Source organism: Ambystoma mexicanum, chromosome 10 (assembly GCF_040938575.1).
Source record: "Ambystoma mexicanum isolate Mex_15411 chromosome 10, UKY_AmexF1_1, whole genome shotgun sequence".
NCBI lineage: Eukaryota > Metazoa > Chordata > Amphibia > Caudata > Ambystomatidae > Ambystoma > Ambystoma mexicanum.
In genome coordinates this window covers 14,966,822-14,989,550 of record NC_090932.1, presented here as the reverse complement: position 1 = coordinate 14,989,550, position 22,729 = coordinate 14,966,822, and the positions used below count along the sequence as shown (strand labels likewise).

General features: G+C 46.7%; 1 protein-coding gene across 3 annotated transcripts in view; it reads left to right on the top strand.

Annotated features, from left to right (window-relative positions):
• LOC138491102 (probable cation-transporting ATPase 13A4) overlaps nucleotides 1-22,729 on the top strand; it is a 995,403-nt gene that overhangs the window by 393,299 nt on the left and 579,375 nt on the right. For all 3 annotated transcript variants that reach the window (XM_069617423.1, XM_069617421.1, XM_069617422.1), the window contains exons 10-11: nucleotides 774-944; nucleotides 18,649-18,806. In XM_069617423.1, the coding sequence (XP_069473524.1) occupies nucleotides 774-944; nucleotides 18,649-18,806 (329 nt within the window). The remainder of the gene's footprint in view (nucleotides 1-773; nucleotides 945-18,648; nucleotides 18,807-22,729) is intronic.

The window sequence follows — 22,729 nt, the reverse complement described above, 5'->3', positions numbered from 1 at the left end:
TTGGAACTGGACCATTATGGATGAGTCGAGGAGCCAGTCCACTGAAACACTGAGTGCTCCCTCTGCTGCTTTTTCTAGCTGAGGGAGTGCTCCTGGGCTGGCTGAACTGTCAAAGGGAAATGTGGTTTCCCTTTGACAGTTCATTTCCCCAGCTGCACATGCTCACTGAGCAATGCAAGGCTGGGGAATTTTGCTTCCCCAGCCTTGCATTGCCCATTGGAGCCACATAAACATGCTCACCACGTGTTCTCATCTTAGTGCTATTGTACAGGCCCCATTCGTGGGAATGCCCCGGTCATCTGGTAATGTGTCATTTGGTGGTCATGTGTAAGTCATTTGTGTTCAAAATTGACATCCCTGATCTTCAAATAAATACCAAAATATATTGAAGCTGTATTGTCCAACATACAGTGACAATCAAATCTGACACCATTAAGTGGGGCAATCTGGATGCTGAGTTCTGATTGGCTGGATTTTTCCAGGTGCCGCTGCCAGGTCTAAGCAGTGTGACACAGGCTCAGCTTCCTCAGTGGCCTGGTGACCAAGGAAGTGGTGAGGGTCTCTCAAACATTAGCCTGTGCCATGCATAGGCCACCATCAGTGTTTACTGCTAAGAACTTAAGGAGAGCCCCTGCCGGGTGGAAGCCTGAGGTGTGGGGCATTGGGGCAAGTGGGATGTAGTGCACTTTAGAAGCCGCCCACACCTGTGACTGAGACAGAACATGGTTGGCGCTTTCTCTGGACTCATAATGTCTCCACATTTCATCCCAAAGGTGAGAGTCTTCCTGTCACCAAGGTCCCGCTGCCAAACATCGACAACAGCGTCCCCTGGAGGATCCAGAGTGAGGAGGATTATAAGAAGCACGTCTTGTTCTGTGGGACGGAGCTGATCCAGATCAAAGCCTCCAGCCTGGGCCCCGCAAAAGCAGCTGTGCTACAGACAGGTGACTGGGGGCGCACTGGGGGCCAGTTCATACTCCTTCATGCATGTTCGGAAGCCGAGTGGATGAGAACGTGTGCTCTGCTGAGAGAGAGAATGTGCACGTTCTTTCTCCAGATATATTCTGGAGTCTCCACTGTGACCAAATGCCAGATAATGAACAGAACAGAGTGCAATTCTTTTAACTAGCATAGCGCTACGAACCCTAAGGCATTACTACCCACGATTTGTGGTGTTCATATATTGAATATATTGACCTCGCAAAGATGAAAGGCTGAGTTTGGACCCGCCAGGATTCGAACCTGCGTCAGTAGGCTCTGCACAGATGTCACAGCGAACGCTCTACTCGCTGTGCTATTGGACCAGCTTTACTTTTATAAGGGCCACCAGGTGGTCTGGGATTTTAAGACATCACGGAGGGGATTGTGCGTAAATGCTAATTACATGCAGGGGAACACACGTGTTAGAACTTGCATGATGCCAGGTCCCATGCATGCACTGTTTATTGCAAGGCAGAGCTCAGAAGTAAAGAGTTAAAGCAGGCGCAATCCCCTTTACGCTTGACTTTTACACTGTCTTGTAATAAAGTAAATGCTGCAAACCAAGCTATACCGGCAGCATTTCCCAATGGATTCCTTAGGGAATCGACCTTCTTTTAGCCGGTGCTAAATAGAGGCGGATTCCATAGGAACCTATTCAGTTTACGCCTTCTCCATGACAATCTCTTGCAGACGTAAAGTAAGATGCACTTTAATGACAGAGGAGGAAAGCTCAGTGGAGCTGTGAACTCCGCTCCGTGCTCCTTCTCCACCTTAAAAGCAAATAAAAATGGGCAGAAGTGGTGAGAGGCGTCCAAACTTTACAGCTACATTTACTGCTCTGACCCATATAAAAGTCCCCCCACCTGTTGCTTTCCCACAATGCTGGTATTTTTCTTTCAATCTCTGCACCAATGTGTTCTGGGATCTTTCCCGCCAAGCCCCAACATAGAACAGTTCTCAGCTGCAGGGTGGACTGGCCTATAGGGACCTCTGGAGATGTCCCTGTAGGCCTCTGCAGCCTGGGCCTTGTGTGGTATTTCCAAATGTTCCCATAGGAAAAGCATTGTGCTTGCTGAAAATGTGTAGTGTACTTTCTCATTGGTGTCTGGGAACCTTGAGTCCAGGTTCCAGCATGCAACATGTCCTCTTCTGTTCAGTTTTGAAAGGAGCTGTAGGAACTCTGACCTGAAGTTGCAGTACACTACTTCTCCTTCTCTTCATTCTCTGAGGTCAATCTAAGAACTATGAACTTACATTCCAGCATGCAGTGCCTCCTCTTAGGTTTAGCGTCTAAAGGCATTCTAGGAGCTGTGTCCTAAAGTTCCAGCATGCAACCTTTCCTCTTAGATTTAGTGTCTAAAGGCATTCTAGGAACTGTGTCCTAAAGTTCCAGCATGCAGCGTCTCCTCTTAGATTTAGTGTCTAAAGGCATTCTAGGAACTGTGTCCTAATGTCCCTGCATGCAGCGTCTCCTCTTAGATTTAGTGTCTAAAGGCATTCTAGGAATGGTGTCCTAATGTCCCAGCATGCAGCCTCTCCTCTTAGTGTCCAAAGGCATTCTAGGAACTGTGTCCTAATGTCCCAGCATGCAGCCTCTCCTCTTGGTGTCCAAAGGCATTCTAGGAACTGTGTCCTAATGTCCCAGCATGCAGCCTCTCCTCTTGGTGTCCAAAGGCATTCTAGGAACTGTCTCCTAATGTCCCAGCATGCAGCCTCTCCTCTTGGTGTCCAAAGGCATTCTAGGAACTGTGTCCTAATGTCCCAGCATGCAGCCTCTCCTCTTAGTGTCTAAAGGCATTCTAGGAACTGTGTCCTAATGTCCCAGCATGCAGCCTCTCCTCTTAGTGTCTAAAGGCATTCTAGGAACTGTGTCCTAATGTCCCAGCATGCAGCCTCTCCTCTTGGTGTCTAAAGGTATTCTAGGAACTGTGTCCTAATGTCCCAGCATGCAGCCTCTCCTCTTGGTGTCTAAAGGTATTCTAGGAACTGTGTCCTAATGTCCCAGCATGCAGCCTCTCCTCTTGGTGTCTAAAGGCATTCTAGGAACTGTGTCCTAATGTCCCAGCATGCAGCCTCTCCTCTTGGTGTCTAAAGGCGTTCTAGGAACTGTGTCCTAATGTCCCAGCATGCAGCCTCTCCTCTTGGTGTCTAAAGGCATTCTAGGAACTGTGTCCTAATGTCCCAGCATGCAACCTCTCCTCTTGGTGTCTAAAGGCATTCTAGGAACTGTGTCCTAATGTCCCAGCATGCAGCCTCTCCTCTTGGTGTCTAAAGGCATTCTAGGAACTGTGTCCTAATGTCCCAGCATGCAGCCTCTCCTCTTGGTGTCTAAAGGCATTCTAGGAACTGTGTCCTAATGTCCCAGCATGCAGCCTCTCCTCTTGGTGTCTAAAGGCATTCTAGGAACTGTGTCCTAATGTCCCAGCATGCAGCCTCTCCTCTTGGTGTCTAAAGGCATTCTAGGAACTGTGTCCTAATGTCCCAGCATGCAGCCTCTCATCTTGGTGTCTAAAGGCATTCTAGGAACTGTGTCCTAATGTCCCAGCATGCAGCCTCTCCTCTTGGTGTCCAAAGGCATTCTAGGAACTGTGTCCTAATGTCCCAGCATGCAGCCTCTCCTCTTGATGTCCAAAGGCATTCTAGGAACTGTGTCCTAATGTCCCAGCATGCAGCCTCTCCTCTTGGTGTCCAAAGGCATTCTAGGAACTGTGTCCTAATGTCCCAGCATGCAGCCTCTCCTCTTGGTGTCCAAAGGCATTCTAGGAACTGTCTCCTAATGTCCCAGCATGCAGCCTCTCCTCTTGGTGTCCAAAGGCATTCTAGGAACTGTGTCCTAATGTCCCAGCATGCAGCCTCTCCTCTTGGTGTCCAAAGGCATTCTAGGAACTGTGTCCTAATGTCCCAGCATAGGAACTGTGTCCTAATGTCCCAGCATGCAGCCTCTCCTCTTAGTGTCCAAAGGCATTCTAGGAACTGTGTCCTAATGTCCCAGCATGCAGCCTCTCCTCTTAGTGTCCAAAGGCATTCTAGGAACTGTGTCCTAATGTCCCAGCATGCAGCCTCTCCTCTTAGTGTCTAAAGGCATTCTAGGAACTGTGTCCTAATGTCCCAGCATGCAGCCTCTCCTCTTGGTGTCTAAATGCATCCTAGGAACTGTGTCCTAATGTCCCAGCATGCAGCCTCTCCTCTTGGTGTCTAACGGCATTCTAGGAACTGTGTCCTAATGTCCCAGCATGCAGCCTCTCCTCTTGGTGTCTAAAGGCATTCTAGGAACTGTGTCCTAATGTCCCAGCATAGGAATTGTGTCCTAATGTCCCTGCATGCAGCCTCTCCTCTTAGTGTCCAAAGGCATTCTAGGAACTGTGTCCTAATGTCCCAGCATGCAGCCTCTCCTCTTAGTGTCGAACGGCATTCTAGGAACTGTGTCCTAATGTCCCAGCATAGGAACTGTGTCCTAATGTCCCAGCATGCAGCCTTTCCTCTTGGTGTCTTAGGCATTCTAGGAACTGCTTCCTAAAGTTTCCCTTAGACCCAATCTCGCTAATGTGCTCTGTTTGGCCCTGGATGCTACTACTCGCTGCTCCATCGTTCATGCAGCCACTGATGTTCAGTGTGGTCTACCCCACACCCCTTCTTATCAGGACACCCTATGATAACCTCCCCAGCACCTGTCCTTGCTTCTCCCTATTCCACTCTCACTTGCAGTCTGTCTTGTCCCATCGCTTGCATGGACTGCCGTGCTTGGCTCTCCACTTCTCCAGTCCTCACACTCAGCCTCTGCTGGAGGATGGTCTGCACTCTTACCATTTATTTTCTAAATGCCCGGTGGCACCAGCTCATATAGTGTGTAGGAATGCCCGCCCTACTTGAGAATCAGAGGAAAGGGGGAAGGCGTGTGTGCACAGTACATAAGGGAGAGAGATAGAACGGTAAGGAGCGTGGCTGTGAAAAGATGCTTTGCCAAAACGATCCGTCTCAATCACTGTGGCAAAGAACCTGGACATGCTTCCTACTCTCAAACACCACCCCATACATGTTTAATAGGTAAACTTAACATGTGTTATGAACCTCCCTGAATGGGAAACAGGTTACAACAGTGTCCCGCACCAAATTCACAAGATGCCTGAATGATAGAACTGGCTGCTAGCCTAATACCAGGGCCTGCTGCCAGTCAAGCCCTGACACACAAGGTCCCTTGGTACACAAGGTGGCCAGAAGGCTTCTGGATGTAGGAGCTTAACAGAGTACACGCTGTGTGATCCTCTGCCGCTAGACACAATGCAATTTTGCTGATGCTCCCCAAGCCCTCGTGTTTATTGGACCAAGACTCAACACAGTTTTCTAGTTGGGCCACTCTAGATAGGAAGACTGTGTCCACCTTTATATCATCTACTAAAGTAATCCAGAATTATCCAGATCTCTAGAAGTCCAATGCACTGATCCAGCCCTGGCTGTGCTTGGATCAGAACTAAGGTCCAGTAAACACAGTAGCTTCAGCGAAAGACTTTGGGGCAACGCAGACTTTACCTTTTGCACATCCTTAGAATGGAATCTCTATTTCATGTAACACCAGAATCCACCATTTAGTCCTTACTGTGGACCATCCATCACTGGTCACCAGAGGGCTGGAGGTGATATGGCCATATAGGACCTATATTCTATAGGGTTCTCCACATCCACCAGGCCCAGTTACCAAACAGTGGGGTTAAAATTCAGAGGAGGAACTGGAGATACAGCTGGGATAGAGTGGCTGGAAAGCCAATGATTTGGCATCAGTGTGTCGCCCTGTAGCCTCTGAATGTATTTATGTATTAATGTATTGAAGCAAGCATCGACTGCATATATCAAGCTACAGCCACTTCCAGGTTCTGGTTGTCTGATGAACAATAGACTGCACAGATTCTGAAACTATTTGCTTGGATTGCTGAAACCCTGAGGGCTCGGTTCAGATAATATTAATATGTTATACATGTGAGTGGGGTGGAGTGGCTCAGTACCTTTCATGGGGAGTGAGGAGGGCTGGCTGCATTTCCGTCCTCTGCAATCTTAAGGATTCCCCCAAAACTCAGGGACTTCTTGTATGAGAGCAGACTGGAAAGGGCCGGTCGTTGCAGGTAGAGAGTGTACAGAAGAGTAAGCCTTGGACTCTTAGGGATTTGCCCCAGTGGTTTGTGTGATTCAAATTCGGTTTATAGTGGGACTGTCTTTCAAGATTGCTTGGGATGGAACTCAAGGGTTCAAATAGCTATCATCCTCAAGTTGGTGGTGAGAACATGGATGATAATGGCCTTGAACCCTCACTGAGGCCCTTGCTTCATTTCGGCCTGCCTAGGCTCGGGCTGGAAGGCCTTTACCAGCCAATTATGCCCCTGGCGTGAGGGTGATTGCGACAATAAGATAGGTTCAGTTTATGTAGGTATTCAGATCCACTCCCCTGTCTTATTTGTAGATTTATTCAGAGCTCTTTGAATATAATGTGTTATTTCACTGGGAGCCAATGTAGCTTGTGTGGGCTCAGGTGCTATAGGAAGTCGGCCTCAAGTGGTTTGAGTTCTTCAGAAAAGGATGTATAGACCGTATGATGAGTATGTCAGTGTGGGAAAAAAACACGGCAGTGCAGTAGTAATTGGGGGACCCTCCTGCCCATGACTGGGTTCATGTGAGACGGTGCCCTTCCATCTGAAATAGTGGTTTGAACAGGGTAGGGTTTGAACCTGTGTCACACTGGCGCTGGGTTAGCTACGAGTTTACACGCTGTATTCTTTACTAAGTTTGTAAGAATGACAGAAATGTTCTGTTGTTATATCAGCCGACACGTGTTTCGACCCTATAGGGGTCTTTTTCAAGGCGTGTGGAGTTTGCTTGACAGCACAAAGAATGTTGATTAGGTGCTCTTAAGTAGAGCCTCTTGTTGAGTAACAACACGTAAGGCCAGGGGCATCTACATAAAGATGAGTGGCTATGGCGATCCTTCAATCTGACCTCAAGTGGTATGACTTCTTCAGAAAAGCTTTGGGCCTTACTTTGAGTATGTAAATGTGGGAAAAAACAATGACAATGCAGTTGTAACTGCGTTATCACTGCATTAATGCCACATTTCCACACAGCCGTACTACAACTTTCGTAATGAGGTGGAAAAAAACCTCCAGAAAAATGGTAGAGGTAATTCCACCACCGTACTGCCAGAAATTGTCCAAATTGTGCATAATTACTGCTGGCAGAATTGTCCTATGGACTTCAATAAATGGGGACTAACACTGCCACCACCACTTCTAATTTGGCAGTATTACCTCAGGACCAAGTGGCGGTAACGGTAATTCAGTTTGGCGGTATTCCGGCAGATTGACCACCCGAATTCTGCCAAACTTGCAATGAGGCCAAATGTATTTGCCAGGCCCAAGTTACCGCAGGTTCATTGTGTTGTGTTGGTCTATTTCACACGCATGTTGGCACTGCAAGGAAGTACACAACCTACCGGTTTTCACGTTCTGGCTTTGCGTATATTGTGCCTCAGATTGTGAGCACAATCCCGGGTATGGGCAGCCCCCATACGGGTAGTGTCTGATGTTATTTGGGAGGTCAGCGCCCTTCGCTTCATATCTTAATCCTCGCACATCGTGTTGGTGACTGGTGGATGACCACCCTTCTGTGTGCAGTGATACAATCTACGTCTTGTAATTCGAAGTGAAAAAACACTCACGTTTCCACTCTTGATGGTTGTGAATATGCTTTGTCCGTGTTCCACTTGCTCTCTCTTGCTTTGGACTGCAAGGACCTGTGACAAGGTCCCATGTTTGGCTTTAGTAGACCATGGGGGCCATGGACCACCACTCACTACCTGGAGTAGGGCCCTGAGGAGGCATCTAAGCCCTCCCTGAACTATGGGGCACATACGATCTTGTTCTGTTCCTACCGCCTTTGCCTTAAGCCAAAGATCTTGAGCCCCTATCAGAGTCAAGTAGAACCACATGGTCACCTAGGGAAGGTAGTGTCTGAGGTGAAGCACTGCCTTATTGGAGACGAGCTGTCAGAACTCCTGGGGCATACACAGAATCAGCATGTAAGGCCAGCGCTGACAGACGGGTCAGCAAGAGAATGGGTGAACACAGAGTCCATGCACCCAGCAATGGTTCAGTGCATGGAGGGCCATTGTTTACCTTGCAGAGTCTGGCAGAGTACTCACAGGAGGGCCACTCGTGTTTTGCAGGAAGAACCACCGTGGCTGGACTGCCGTTCTGGGGAGTTACAACCGAAAGGAGCTCTATGAAAACCAAGATGACAACCACCCTATTGTGGGTTGAGTCCCTCAGAGCCACATGCGGGGATCAACTTGAGACAGCTAAGAAGGACATTTCAAACCCAAAAAGCCAATCCCAGAGCTCAACACTTGGAGCGCTACGTATGAACAGATATCAGCAATTGTGGGCACTGACATGGGTCTGTGACACTACTTAAATTGCCTCTGTTCAGTTTTAGGGTGTTGGAATAAGCAAGTGAGAGGGGAACAGAACAGAAAGATGAGTGAAGAATGAGCAACAAACAGGAGGGAGGTGAAGGCAGATGTGTAGAATTGAAGAGAGGAGGAGGGAATTAGAATGTGGAAGGGGTGTGAGAAGGTTTGCAGAGAAGAGAGCAGAGGTGAATTACACCTGAAGAGAGGAGTGTGGAGAAGCATTGAGATGGGAACAGACAATAGAGCAGAACGGAATAAGAAATACCTGAACAGAGGAGTGTGGAGAAACATATAGAGGGTAATAGAGGAGAGTGCAGAAGGAAATTAGAAAGACCTGATGAAAGGAGTGTGGGGAAACATTGAGAGCGGAATAGAGAACAGAGAAGAGGGAAATTAGAAAGACCTGAAGAGAGGAGTGTGGGGAAACATTGAGAGCGGAATAGAGAACAGAGAAGAGGGAAATTAGAAAGTCCTGAAGAGAGGAGTGTGGGGAAACATTGAGAGCGGAGTAGAGAACAGAGAAGAGGGAAATTAGAAAGACCCGAAGAGAGGAGTGCGGAAAAACATTGAGAGCGGAATGGAGAACAGAGAAGAGGGAAATTAGAAAGACCTGAAGAGAGGAGTGCGGAAAAACATTGAGAGGGGACTAAAGAAGAGAGCAGAAGCAAATTAGAAAGACCTGAAGAGAGGAGTGTGGACAAACATTGAGAGGGTAATAGAGAAGAGAGCAGAAGCAAATTAGAAAGACCTGAAGAGAGGAGTGTGGGGAAACATTGAGATTGGAAAAGAGAAGAGAGCACAAATAAATAAGAAAGAAATGAAGAGAGGAGTGTGGCGAAACATTGAGAAGGGAATGTGGAGTGCATCGGAGTGTTGCTAGTGTTGGTATCCTGTTACTTTGTATCGCAGTGCCTGTGCAAGTCTTTCTACCATCACAGCTATTGGGACTGCACTCCTCCCCACCTGCTTGAAAGCACTAAACACTCGCGAAGCGGAATGCTTCAGAGTGTTGTTAGAATTGTGTGTGTTGGTTGTGTGGTTGTATACGCCACAAGAGACCCCTCGTGGAGAAGACTACAAGCGACAAGCGCTATTTCTTCCCAATGATGAGATCAAGACATCATCTCAAGGCACAGGTGAGCCCCTCCGACGACTCCACTACCAGATTGTCTAAAGTAGACGTCACTCCATCAACCCATCTAAAGCTCCAAAGCACCTCTTGGTGAGCCATTCTCCAGCGCTCTCATTAACTGGCTCCATGACACTTGCAATGGAACTGAGTGTACAGGCCTTTCTGCCTCCCTTAAAAAGAAAAAAACACCTCTCACAGTACAGCTCCCGTTACTTCAATCAACGAAATTTATTTCTCTGATGGCCAGTGTTAGGGAGAATTCTCATTTTTTGGGTAATTTCCCTCACCTAGTGAGTCCCCCAGCAGATTTGCTGGATTTCTGGAGTTTATTTTTTTTCACTTGGTAAGAGTGTGAGCTTTTCCCCACTCTTACCCATGTTTTGCCATGTGTATTTCCTCTGTTTTTGTGATTGTGGACTCTGGAGTACACCACTTCAGTATCCCCCTTCTTTTGTGTGTTACACAGCACCTTCAGTGCAGTGACACAGGGTTGTCTTTTAGACTTCCCACCGACTCCATTTCTGGGGGTGACTACTGTCCCCCAGAAAAGGGTAAAGTTGCCATTAACTTTACTTAGTCATTTAACCACAGATCCCGTACACCCCATCTTACATGGAGTACTGGAAAGGGTTAATCCTTAGCCCTTTTTATCTGTACCTACTAGAGCATTGTTTCTCTCTTTTAACATTTAGACTTGGCTGGTGGCAGTGTTATCTACCCTAACTTTTCTTCTGTGCTTATACAATATAAACGTGGTATTGTTTTAGGCTATTATATTAGCCTCGAACATAAACCCACTTGACCAAATACTCTTTCTTTTGGCTCCGGTCGGATTTATACGCCATTTCTTTTTGTTGAAGTCGTTCTTTTGTTTTACTTTGTGCGGCAAACCAGGTTAGCCTTCTTTGTTCATTGTCTTTTGGCGGGCTTCTGCCAAGAAGCCCTCCTACAGGCGCCTGGGTGTCTAGGTGGGCTGAATGTGAGGGAGGTGTGTAGTCACCCCCTGCACAGGGTATCCTAGGAAACCCAAGTTGCACTTTGCCATGATTGGCTGAGGTGGTTGTCCGGGCTGGACAACCCCCTGCTCTGTGATTGACAGCCAGGCTGTGTGAATGGAGGATTTTCACATAAAAGGCAGGTCTCTTGGGCTAAAAGTCAGAGTAGCCACTGGAACTACAAGGAACCGAAGAGAAGCGGAGAAGAAGACGGCTGCTGCAACTACCCCGTACCTGTGAAGCCCTGCTGCAGTCCTGATCTATCTACCCTTCGATGACCAGAGAAGATCCAGTCCGGAGTCTTCTTCCCTTGAGCCTGGTGGGGATAACCAGCTCATCTTCTGCAGCCAGAGGATCCTCTTCTTGGTCGAAATCGCTGCACACTGCTGCAGTGGTCCGGATAGCCATCTGAAGAACCTCTCCTGTTTTTAAAGAGTGCACCTTTTATTCACTGTCGCTGCTGCCAGATTCATCCCTATGTGGTTCAGACCCCTCCAGACGTCCTCCTTGCCGAAGCTCCAGGAACCGTGGGTCTGCAGGAAACTACCAGGAACAACTGCCGTGGCACCAGCTTCTTCATTGAATAAGGTACTGTGTTCTGCTTGAGGAAATAGGGTGAATCCCTTTTCTTCACCTCCAAGGCTTGCCCTTGTCTTCGCTCCTTCTTATAACTTTTGCTTCCTCTGTTGACAATATCTAAGTATTCCTGGCAACGTTGAATCTTGAACTATCTGACTGTGTGATCCTCGACAACAGGAACCCGGTTCCACTTTACATTGGCTCCGGCCTATTGACTCTTGAATTTCTGTCAACAAGTGTTCTCTGATTCTGTCTGCCTTGACAAAAGTATTGCATATGATTTATACCCCCAACTCTCTCTGGTTAACTCAGGTGCTAAGTGTGTTTAGCCCCGGTAACATTTCAAGCTGCGGATATGCGTTTCTTTAGTAAGACCAAACTGTCATTACTGTCAAAAAGTGATCGCATATGTATTTCCGGTAACGTCTTTTGTTTCACAACACTGGTCCGTTAAAATATAGGGTACTTACCTCGAGTTAGAGTGTACCAAGTGAATTGGTTGGTTGTAGTGTATTTTACGTGTGGTTTTGAATTAATAAAAGTGTTGTGTTTATAACAAATGGTTTAAAAATGAATGTACTTATATTTTGTACCTGAAACCTTGAGATAGTGTTTGCTTGAGTCACAGTAATTGTGGTCCCTTTCTGTAATCTCTGCTACTGCTCATATACTCTTGAGATAAGCCTGGCTGCTCCGCCACTGCTACCACTCTGACAAAGTAGTCCAGGCTTGTACCAAAGGTGAACTTGTATTACCACTTGTAGTCTTAATTGTGTGTAGTGGTCCCTAAGGGAACTGCACAGGATTCTGCCTAACAACTGGTTTGACAATGACTCAAGTAAGCGATGCCCAACAGATAGACTTCACAGATGCTGACATTCTGGAAACTGAAGCAGCTATGTCCGATGCTGAGTCTGCCCTCTCTTCAGTGACTCTGTCTGTCGTTTGCATGGATGCACTGTCTATTAATAATGATTTACCAAACTCTTCACGGAAAACGTAACTGCATGCACCCGCTGCCTTAGTGACCACAGCGACACACCTTCCCTTCAATACAAAGGTTTGTAGCCCCACAATCACAGTGACCAACTGCGGTGAAAACGATCTCCTCGATTCAACGAACCTTCATCTCCCCGATGAGTCCTTAAGAGTGCCTCCGACGAAGCACATACACATATTTCCTAGTGAGATGGCCCCTCCCAGTCCTGACAAGGCCACAATCTTTCCACCAACAATCTCTCATCCTGTCCCTAGCCATAATGGGACCTTTTGCCAGCTCTGCTCAGATATATTTACAACAATGTCAGAACCATTGACATATAATTCCACTCCTACAACAATACCGTCTCAGAGACTAGGAGGCGAAGACCTCAAATTGACTGCACTCCTTTCTGAGTCTGACCCTTTACAACTGAGGTCTGGATCTCACGAATATTGCATCGAACCCAACGCGACAACCAATGTTAATCCCGCTGCATGTCTGATTAACAGGCAGCTCCCTGACATGAACCCTGCCGACGTCGCCACGCATGCTCATTTGCTGTCTGCACTCTCTTATCTTCTGCACCATTTGTACAATGATATGAAGGGATGGATGAAAATATCAAAGACCATGGGACCCTGCCTGCTTTGCCTTATTCAAAGATGACGTACATTGAAGCCTTTATCACATGACTACAAACTCGTGTGGGGCAAGAATTGGACTGTGCTGAGACCATCCGGCGACAGTTAGAAGCTGCTCTTACTCTAGAAGAAGCCGATAAATTATGCCTGTTAAATTCGGTTTTAGACCTATTACACCTAAAGCCATTGATAAAGAAGGGACAACAGTAATAAAAGCCTTTCTCATCCTGCTCAGCCTAATTCTAATGAGTTGCATCCTGTTCATCCAACGGTTCTACTACAAAGAACCCTACCCAAAGAAAGAAAATCCTGTGAGTCCTCGCGAGTCGGTCTGTCTCTTTTGGCCAACACTACAGTAAAACCAAATGTTTTGACCCCACTGAGTCTTGAGCAACCAACTAAGGCCACATCATGTGAACAAGAATTCCAGAGTCATTTCCCCTAGAAAACACTGGTATCCCCTTAAACGCAAATGAGGAATGTCACCTGATTTTTGTTGGTCTCAAAAGGAAAAAACTGAAATTGATCCGACATTCCCCAAAACTGAACGTTGGAGGGAAGAAAATGAAAAACAAACCTATGCTTAAAAATAAAAACTCTAACCATGCGCGTCAATTTATTCATAACTTGCCGAATGTGAAGGAAACATCAGCAAACACTGCTAAAGACTTGCCATCTTTATTAAAGACGACAGCCATTAAGTCTCATTTTGGCCTCAATGGCGCAGAAAAAAACACTGACAAGAGATGTTTCCCCTGTCATAGGCGATGGTGAATGCATGAACCTTTCAACATCGATGAAACCTTTACATAATTGATGATGACAATGTACAATTCAATCAGAGTTTGCCGCCGGCCGCAAAATCCTCTAAAATTGATGATTTTTAAAAAGTTAATCAGTTGGTGGAACAGAGTCAATCGAGGCTCCAAGATATACATGTCGCCTTGCATAAAGCTCACTTTGACCTTAAAACCACCTCCGGGCAGTTCTCGACCCTGCCAGAGAAGCGCCAGAAAATGATAGTCGCTCAACATGCAACGATCAATGTTGGGACGAAGAGTCTCACAACATGCATCGGTGCAATTCTCGTACAGAGATTCCTTTGGCAACAGATGCAGCCACCCGAGATTGAAGCGTTATCCTGGAATGCCTGTTCCCGGTGCCTGATGACTTAATCTTGAGTCGCTGCAATGTCTTCAATCTATTTCAGATGATTCCTTCTTTACGTTTCCTGAGAAGCAATGATATTAGGATTGTCGAATATCCTAAGGAAACTGTTATGGATAAAGTGATCCTACATTTGAAAAATAACCTGATCAAGCTCTCAATATTGGAAATGGCTCACTTGTTGCTCCCAATTGGATTTGATTGTAGAGAGATTCCTATCGGCACAAGGAGGGACTTCCGTGTTCTTCCTGAGGTGAGCACACATTAGCTTCCTCTTTACAACTTGGACCCCTATCAAAAGACTCACTTCAAGAAAGGATTCCTTCTTCAGCAAGTTTCGCATATGCATGAATCTGCTTTTTCACAAATACCCAAAGGAAATCGGCTAGATTTGGAAAATGTGCCTTAACCACGACAAACACAGCGGAAAGCAGCGTATTGGAATACTAGAGGATTTAAACATCTTCCCAACAATGCTAATCTATTTTCCTGTACCGTTCAATGTATCTGCCTACAAGAAACCTGGCTATAATCGAACCCAACACTTGATGGATTAACATCGTTATTGAACCTGGCCTATAAAGGATTAATGGGCCGGCCGGCTGCCGGTCTGTTCACCCTGATCAAAAATTATTATTATACTAAGATCGAAGCCTTCGTATGCCCAAACCACTTCTCACAGCCCACATGATTCACATTCAATCTTCACAATAACGACCAGCCTCACCGTTACCTGATACTAAATGCTTACTAAAACCCTGCAGCAACATAAAGAAATGAATGTATTGCTGCTTTAATCACAATAATCGAAGAAGGAACTGCTACCTTCAATCCCCATTTCATCATCGTCGATGGAGACTTCAACTGCTCATGTAACAATATAGACGCACACAAACTATAACTCAAAAGAAGGCAACCGCACCACCAATCTAATCGAAATCTTGGCAGCTCGAGAACTGCATATGATGAATGGCTACCCAAATGGAGATAACCCCTAAAAAACTACCTTGTCCAACGGTGCATCCAATAAGGTACTCAACTACATCTTTATTTCCAGCAGTCTCTTGCCCATGTTAAAACCTCCGAAGTCATACATAAAGCTGCCAGTGACCATGACCTTCTACAGCTCTCCTGCTATGCTAACATGTCTGAAACACCGGACTATTGGACGGTGCCCATTGAACTCAACCAGACATGCAATCGCCTATGGATTCGTAAGACAGATATCAAAGTTTTGGGTGAGAACCTTTGCCATCATTTTAAAAATGGAGGGGATGGTAACTACCTTCTGCTATTACTACCATTTCAACTTGTCTCCCAAAATGTTAATTACATGAAGCTGACCCACAACCATGCCTCAAATAAGATGGTCAACCAAGCAAAGAAAACTCTTAACAAAGAATTAAAATGGCGCAAATAGGCACATGACGATCCACACGGGTCAAATGGAAGGAAAATCAGACAACAATAAAAGAACTGGTTCCAAAGACAGAGCTGAACTGATTCAAAATGATGCTGAAAGGATGCTTGAATTGATCGAAAAGAAAGATGCACAAACAACTTGGCAATGATTTAATGAGGCTGGCGCACTCCAGAATGCACACTTATTAAATGCAATTTCTGGAGAAACCTGGGCTGAATATGATCAGAATCTCTTTGACACCAAGAGTGTAACAACGTTTTCCTCGACCGTCTAATCGAAGAAGGGCTGGCATCTGCAGATTGATATAGATGACATTGTAATATTGATTAAGAAAGTAAGCAACTCCAGAGCACCAGGGCCAGACAGTCTAACCAAATCAATGATCAAGGCAGCTCCTGAGGCATGGGCACACTTGATACATAACCTATTTACTTGTATACTGGAGACCGAATCGATCCCTGGAAGTCTGCAATTATCATACTGATACAAGAAAGGCCACAGATACAACCCAGCTAACTACCGCCCTATTGCCCCCTTGAAAGCCCTTGGCAAACTGTTTGCCTCTTTCCTGTTGCAGCACCTCCAATCATGGATTTCAACTAATGACAGAGAAGCTCCCCGGCAGTCTGACTTCACAAAAGGAGTCGGTACTGAGCTAAATGTATTTCTTATCAATACACTCAAGTTGAAGGCTTATCATAACAATAGACAAATATAATGTCCTTCATTGATATCCAAAAGGCTTTTGATACTGTGAATTGACAACAATTGTGTGCAAAGTTGGAAGCATGGAAATGTCCCCCCTGATCTACCTTCTGCCATTCAAGCTCTGTATGATAACTCCTACAGTAGGATAAGCCTTAATGCCCAAGGCCTCTTATCAACTAGAATTAACACCAATAATGGACTAAAGCAAGGCTGTCCACTCGCAGTTACTCTATTCTATCTCTTTCTGTCTGACATGAAGGACGAAATGAATAAAACTCACTCATTTCCACAGTGGAAATCTACCATGTTTGCTCTATGCGGATGAGCTTGTCTTGATCGATAACACACCTATCGGTCTACATTGAGCTTTAAACCATCTAAAGCAATATCTGTCTGATAATGGACTCAAAATCAATCCGACAAAAACAATATTATGATCCTAGGTCCCTGTGGGTGCCGTCACTGTCTTGTAAGCAGATGGTTCCTTAATAACCAACCACTTTCTATTATTAATGAGACTTGCTATCTGGGAGTTTTAATCAATAGTAGTAGAATTGATCAGGCTCGGCAGACCAACCTGAAAAGAAAATTGGCATCTCTTCTGACGCTAGGCCGTCTGATAGACAAAAGATTTGCTAAATTCTCTTTATGTCCTATTCTAACATTTTACACGGAATACATCTCTGAATTCTCCTGCATGGATCTGAAGACCTGATATCTACTCCCTGGGAACTTTGGTCAACTCTTGAAGGCTCATTCTGGAGGAAGCTCCTGAGACTTCCAAATATCATACCAACACTGGTTATTCGGTATGAATTAGGATTGATCTCGCTACTCACAAGATCACAATGGAAATGTCTTTACTTATACCACAAATGCATTCTTTCCCTGGTGGCCAAGCCCTATCTCCTTTGAAAATTATCCCTGACAAACGGTACTGAGTCCTTATTGAATTGTTGCTTTAAGCGATGTCATTCTCTGCTGCTACAAATAGAATCCTGATGAACTGGCCCACAACCCAGCAAATGTGAAACCGAAATTGTGGACAGATGATTGGATCAGAGGCCAAGAAGAGAATAACTAATTTAGGATGTCATCTGCAGTACAAGGAGCCAACAAACCTAGAAACCAATTGCCCAAATTCCTCAGCAAATGTCCTAATCCCTGGTATAGGAATATTCTCCAAACCGATTAACTACTTAACATTTACTAGCAGTCCCTAACTATTGGTTGTCGCTTTTGTAAGAAAGCATAAGAAACTGAAATGCTTAAACATATACCTCTGTTCTGACGGTGTTGACTGATTCTAGAACATGTTATTTTGGAAAATGGAGCACGACGACATGCAAGACCGATGTAGAAGTATTTTGGGCATTTCTCTCACAAGTAGATAACTTCCTGATCCTTTTTTACCTAATGAAGTTTTCAGACAAGGCTTTTAGCGACCTGGAAAGTCGCTGCCACAAAACTGGAAACTGATGCACAACGATCTTATCCCCTTTCTGTAAATGCATCATTTGAGATCTTTTGAACAAAGGTTTTAATAAACCATGAGTTTAAAATTTAGCAAAACAAATACCTTCAGAGGGAAATAGAGAAAGAAGGAGCAGGAAAGTTGAGATAACTGAGGAATTGATTGAGGAAGGACCTGATAAAACGGTCAGCCAGGGGAGACAGTTGACAGTGGAAGAACCTAAGTAGAAAAGAGGAATAGGAAGACAGGAGGGTAGGAGGAAGAGGGAAGCAAGGAGAGAAAGACATTGAAAGCGTCAAGAGATTTGACAAGACATGAACCGCTAAGAAAAGGGAGCCTCAGGAGAGAAAGAGTCAAGAGAAGTCAAGAAGAAGGCTAAGCTAAGATCGGCTGTCAAGTGGTCTCGATCATTGCCGCCATCAAAGCAGAGATAGCAAGAGACAAGGGTCCTGAAAGTTTCAACTGCTTTATCTCAACAACTTACATCCAAAATCCAAGTTACCATGGTTTTAAAATGTTCTGACCACTCACTGGAGCTTATGCCTGGCATGGGGTGGTGTACAATGCATGCATTTTATTCCACCCCATATTTTCATTGATTTATACAGTGAAGAAGGGCCACAAAAGGGGCATGTATTGGAATGTCTGCAACCTCCCTCTTCTGCATCTTGCAAGAGGGCTGGAAAAGAGAAAAACATTTGTGTGGTGCTCGGGTGCTGGCAGAGAGCGGGCATAGGCGTAGGGTCTGGCCCACTTATGTCATTTAGAGACCTTATAATACAGTCTTTGTTCAGTAGATAAAGCCTGCGTTCTGTGCACCCAGATTGACTACAGCACAGTTATGATATGATAGGTTATTTACAACAAGCTTAATACCCAGAGGTTTCTAAGCGTGGACCCGGGGATTGAAAGTGTGTTGTTCTGTGTCGCCTTGCTTCCCAGGTGAGCACGTTGCCCCTGAGCTATCCTCGCGAGACAGTTGAGGGCACTAATGCAGCTTGCCAACATTCCCATGCACACATGCCTTATGTTCACATGTACATTGTGGTCTTGAATATTCTTAAACAAGTGATCAATGCCTGATACATTTTCTGGAATGTGCCTTGTTTTCAGGCTTCAACACAGCAAAGGGGGATCTGGTGAGATCGATTCTCTACTCAAAGCCGGTGGACGCCAAGCTTTACAGAGATGCAGTCAGATTCCTCCTGTGCCTACTCGTGGTGTCCTTCCTTGGCATGATCTATTCGGTGACTGTGCACACACATCATGGGGTAAGTTGAGTACCATTGTTATGGAGAACCTAAAGTTGCCCCCTTTAAGTCCATTTCTACTCATCTGGTTTGCAGCCCACAATGAGTCCACAGTAATGGAGTGTTAACTGGAGGTCTTGCCTGGTGGCCAGCTCTGCACCTCTCCGAGATCCCGTCTGTGGGATGTCACCAGCCGAAGGAGACTTGAGCCCTCCCTAGGAGAACGAAAGCCCCACGCGTAGTCTACGCGCCCTCACATCCACATGCCGGAGGTTCAGTCAGGCAGCTGGCACGCTACCCTCTAGGGAGCCTTCCTCTCTCTTCACCTGAGGTGCCTCTTTCCTGGGAATCCTCACCTGGATGCCGACCTGGGAAGAACTTGGATGAACAACGCAACCAACAAACAGTTCCTAGTAGCACACAGTGTTATCAAAGCACAGGCAGCCGCCACAACACAACTCAATCACAGTCTTCCCTGGCAATCGTTGACTCTTCTTTGCTGGCACAATTCATAGGATAGGGTCCTAGGCCCCAACTCTTCACCAACACGTTCCATTTCTTATCAGTGCCCACCTTCTTTTGTGGCCCACCAAAGGACTCTAGTTCAGAAGCTTGTTCCAGTTATTTGTGTATGGCCTAAATGTAACTGGAAGAAAAAGCAACACAAAAGATGTAAATTATATTAAAGGAATCAAAATGAACCCAAAAGTTGATAAAGTTTGGCTGTGCATTCAGAAAAGAATTCTATAGACACCCCTTTTTTTTAGCTGGTCATGGAATTGCTGAGACTTTTTCTGTACAGAAGATTTCGAGTTTGGGTTAAAGTGGGGGTTCCCCTCCAGCAAGTTGCTGATTTCCCACTAACCCCGTAAAGAGGCCCATTGATTTCAATGTTTACATAACTTTATAAGTATAATGAGTTGTTTTTACCTCCTCATTTCTACTGGTTTATTTTTAGTTTGGGTTTTTGTTCCTGATAGATTATAACAAGGAACTTCCTCTTTGCCACATCTATGCTCTCTGCATGACCAGCTACCCCGTTAACACAGAATGTAGGTGGCTGTCTTGACAGACACTATTCTGACTTGTACTTTCATCCCCCCCCTGCTTGCCCTATGTGGAGTGGTCCCCGTATGCCTCAGTCGTTCTCTAGCCCTATCCCTGGACTCCCACACAGATCTGTAAGATAGACACTGCACAGAAACATCCCTTTCCGGAGGCTTGGGGTTGCATTCTGCCCCTGCTTTCTCCTTTGGGTAGGCTTTCTCTGTTGGCTGTCCATATCACAGGTAGGCTGGAGCCTCAGGTGGCCCTTTACCTGAGTGTGTGAAGGGGACTGGGGGACTCACCTGGTTGAATTCAGAACTCAATGGAAAACATTTTCCATCATAATCAGCAGGAAAACCTCAATAACCTCTGGCGTCGCTCAGACTTCCTGCTGTTCTTACCTCTGTTGGATTGTGTCCCAACCCTCGTTTCTTCATTATTTCCGCTTTGAGATGTGCTGTCATTAAAACTCTCAGCGCGCCCCTAGGCTGCCCATCTAATTGGCTACCTGGAACACTGATATAGATGTGACACCGGCCTCTTCAGTGTCAGGTCTGGGGATTGGTTGTCCAGTCCCAGGTATGCCAAAGCACACTGTGTATGGATCACTAGGTCGCCAGTGCTACCAAAGGCTTTGAAAGCCTGGATGGCCCACCTTCATTGTGCACCTCGTTTGAACTATTCCTGACTACTCTAGCTCCATGCCAGGTAGCTCCTCCAGCGATTCCTTCTCACTCTTCAGGGAACAACAATGGAATTGTCTGAACTAAAAACTGTTAAGAATCAGGAAACAGTCTGGTTTCTGTTTTCCCACATACTCCATTACTGGGCTTCCTCAGGGACATCATTTGGGGGATGTCAGGGGTCGCAACTGCGACCACTGCTTTCTCCCTTGCTTCCCCTGGCTAAACTCTCTACGGGTGGCCTTCAGCCCTTCCTGCCTTTCTCCATTCCCTCGGTGCCTGATGCTCTCTTTGCAAAATGGAGGATGGAATAATGGTAGCATTTGGTGTGCAGTGTGAGGTCAGGTGTCGTGCCACCGGCATGGCCACCAGGGTGCTGAAAATTGCACTGACACTCATACCACTGCCTGTAGTTTTGATTTATTACCCAGAGGCCAGGCCCAACCAGGCCCAGACTTTCCAGAGCATTTGCCGACATGGCTAAGTTCCAATTTAGCCCGGCAGCCCACCCCAAGACCAGAAGATACAAGTGCAGCCTGCCTAGGAGGGACCAACAGTGCTCCAGCTCTTCCTGCCCTGAGGACCTGAGTGACCGTCTGACTCCTACAGTCTACAGTCAGACCCCTCACCTGCCAGCTGCCTGATGCCTCTACCCATATTGTGTATGTGTAGAATGCAGTGGTGCCCTGGCCTGGCTGGCTCGCCGGCACCAAGAAGTTAATTTGTGAAGATGGCACCGTAAAAGAGAGACAGGGAGTCAGTGATGGGTGTGGGTGCAGAGCGTGCCTGAACCATGTGTGAGACGAGGGAGGCTAGCATGCGTGTGTGTTGAGGTGAGTCCGACTGAGGGGCCGATTCATGGAACAAACGTGCGCCGAAAATCCATGCGCAAGCAGGTGCAAGGTAGCGCATGCGCGAGAAATGCAGCGCACGCGCACGTGTGCGATTCAAGGAAGACGCTGTGCGTGTTTCCCGCTGTCCGTGCGCCCAATCCAGCCATGGCACACGCAGGAATACACGGCGTGCGCTACGCGCACAGCAAAAGCGCACATAGCGCGGTGCACACAACCAAAGTGGGCGGAACAGTGGGCGTAACACGCGGAATGGGGAATAACGCGTGAAAAAGAAGGCGTAACTGGGGAAGTACTGCAGGGAACTACACGGAACGCCCACACGCACGCGAACAACCCGTATTCATGGATCCGAATACGGGAAACCCGCGCACGGCAAAAGACGCACACAGGTGTCAACGCGTCCGCCACACAAAGGCAGGCGGAAGCGTCCCCGCGCACAGTATAAAAGTGCGCGCAAACAACAAACACGTATATTCAGCTACGATGAATACCTCATTTGTCGCAGCACTGATCGTGGGACACCGCAGGAGGAGGAGAATAGCCAGGGCACGCATTTTCGCACCACAGACAAGCCTTTTTGGGATGCCTGACAACCAGGTCTATGGCAGGTATAGGTTTCCACCCCACATCATCCTAGACCTGGTCAGGGAGTGGGAAGATGACCTTACATCCCCCACCCTTTTCTCCCAAGCATTGAGCCCCTTGGAGAAGCTGCTCAATGTCCTGCATTTTTTGGCCACTGGGTCATTTCAGCGGACTACTGCCATAGTGGGGGGGTCTCACAGGCCACGCAGTGACGTTGCCTACACCAGGTACTGGCAATCATGACAGCGCGCCCCTCAGTCCGCAAGCACGTATACATACCCAGAACACCCGCAGAAAGGCAGGCCGTTGTCCTGGATTTTTTCAGGGTGGCACACTTCCCCAAAGTGCCCGGTGCCATAGATTGCACCCATGTGGCCCTACGTCCACCTAGGGCCACTGAGCACATCTACCGAAACCGCAAGCACTGGCATTCCATCAATGTACAGGTGGTATGCGATGCAAAGGGAATCATCACCTCTGTCTATGCAAACTACCCTGGCTCCACCCATGACAGTTTCATATACAGAATGTCCGCCCTGAGCCGGGCCCTGGAAGCTGGGCAGCATGGCGACACATGGCTCCTAGGTGAGTACAAATGCCCTTGCACATGCATGCATGTCACACACACACACACACAAATAAACAAACCCCAATAATCACAACCATTTACACCTCCCCAGGGGACAGTGCCTACCCTCTGAGCAACCACATGATGACGCCAATCCGGAACCCCACCACACCACCCCAGGTAAGATACAACGCCGCCCATATTGCA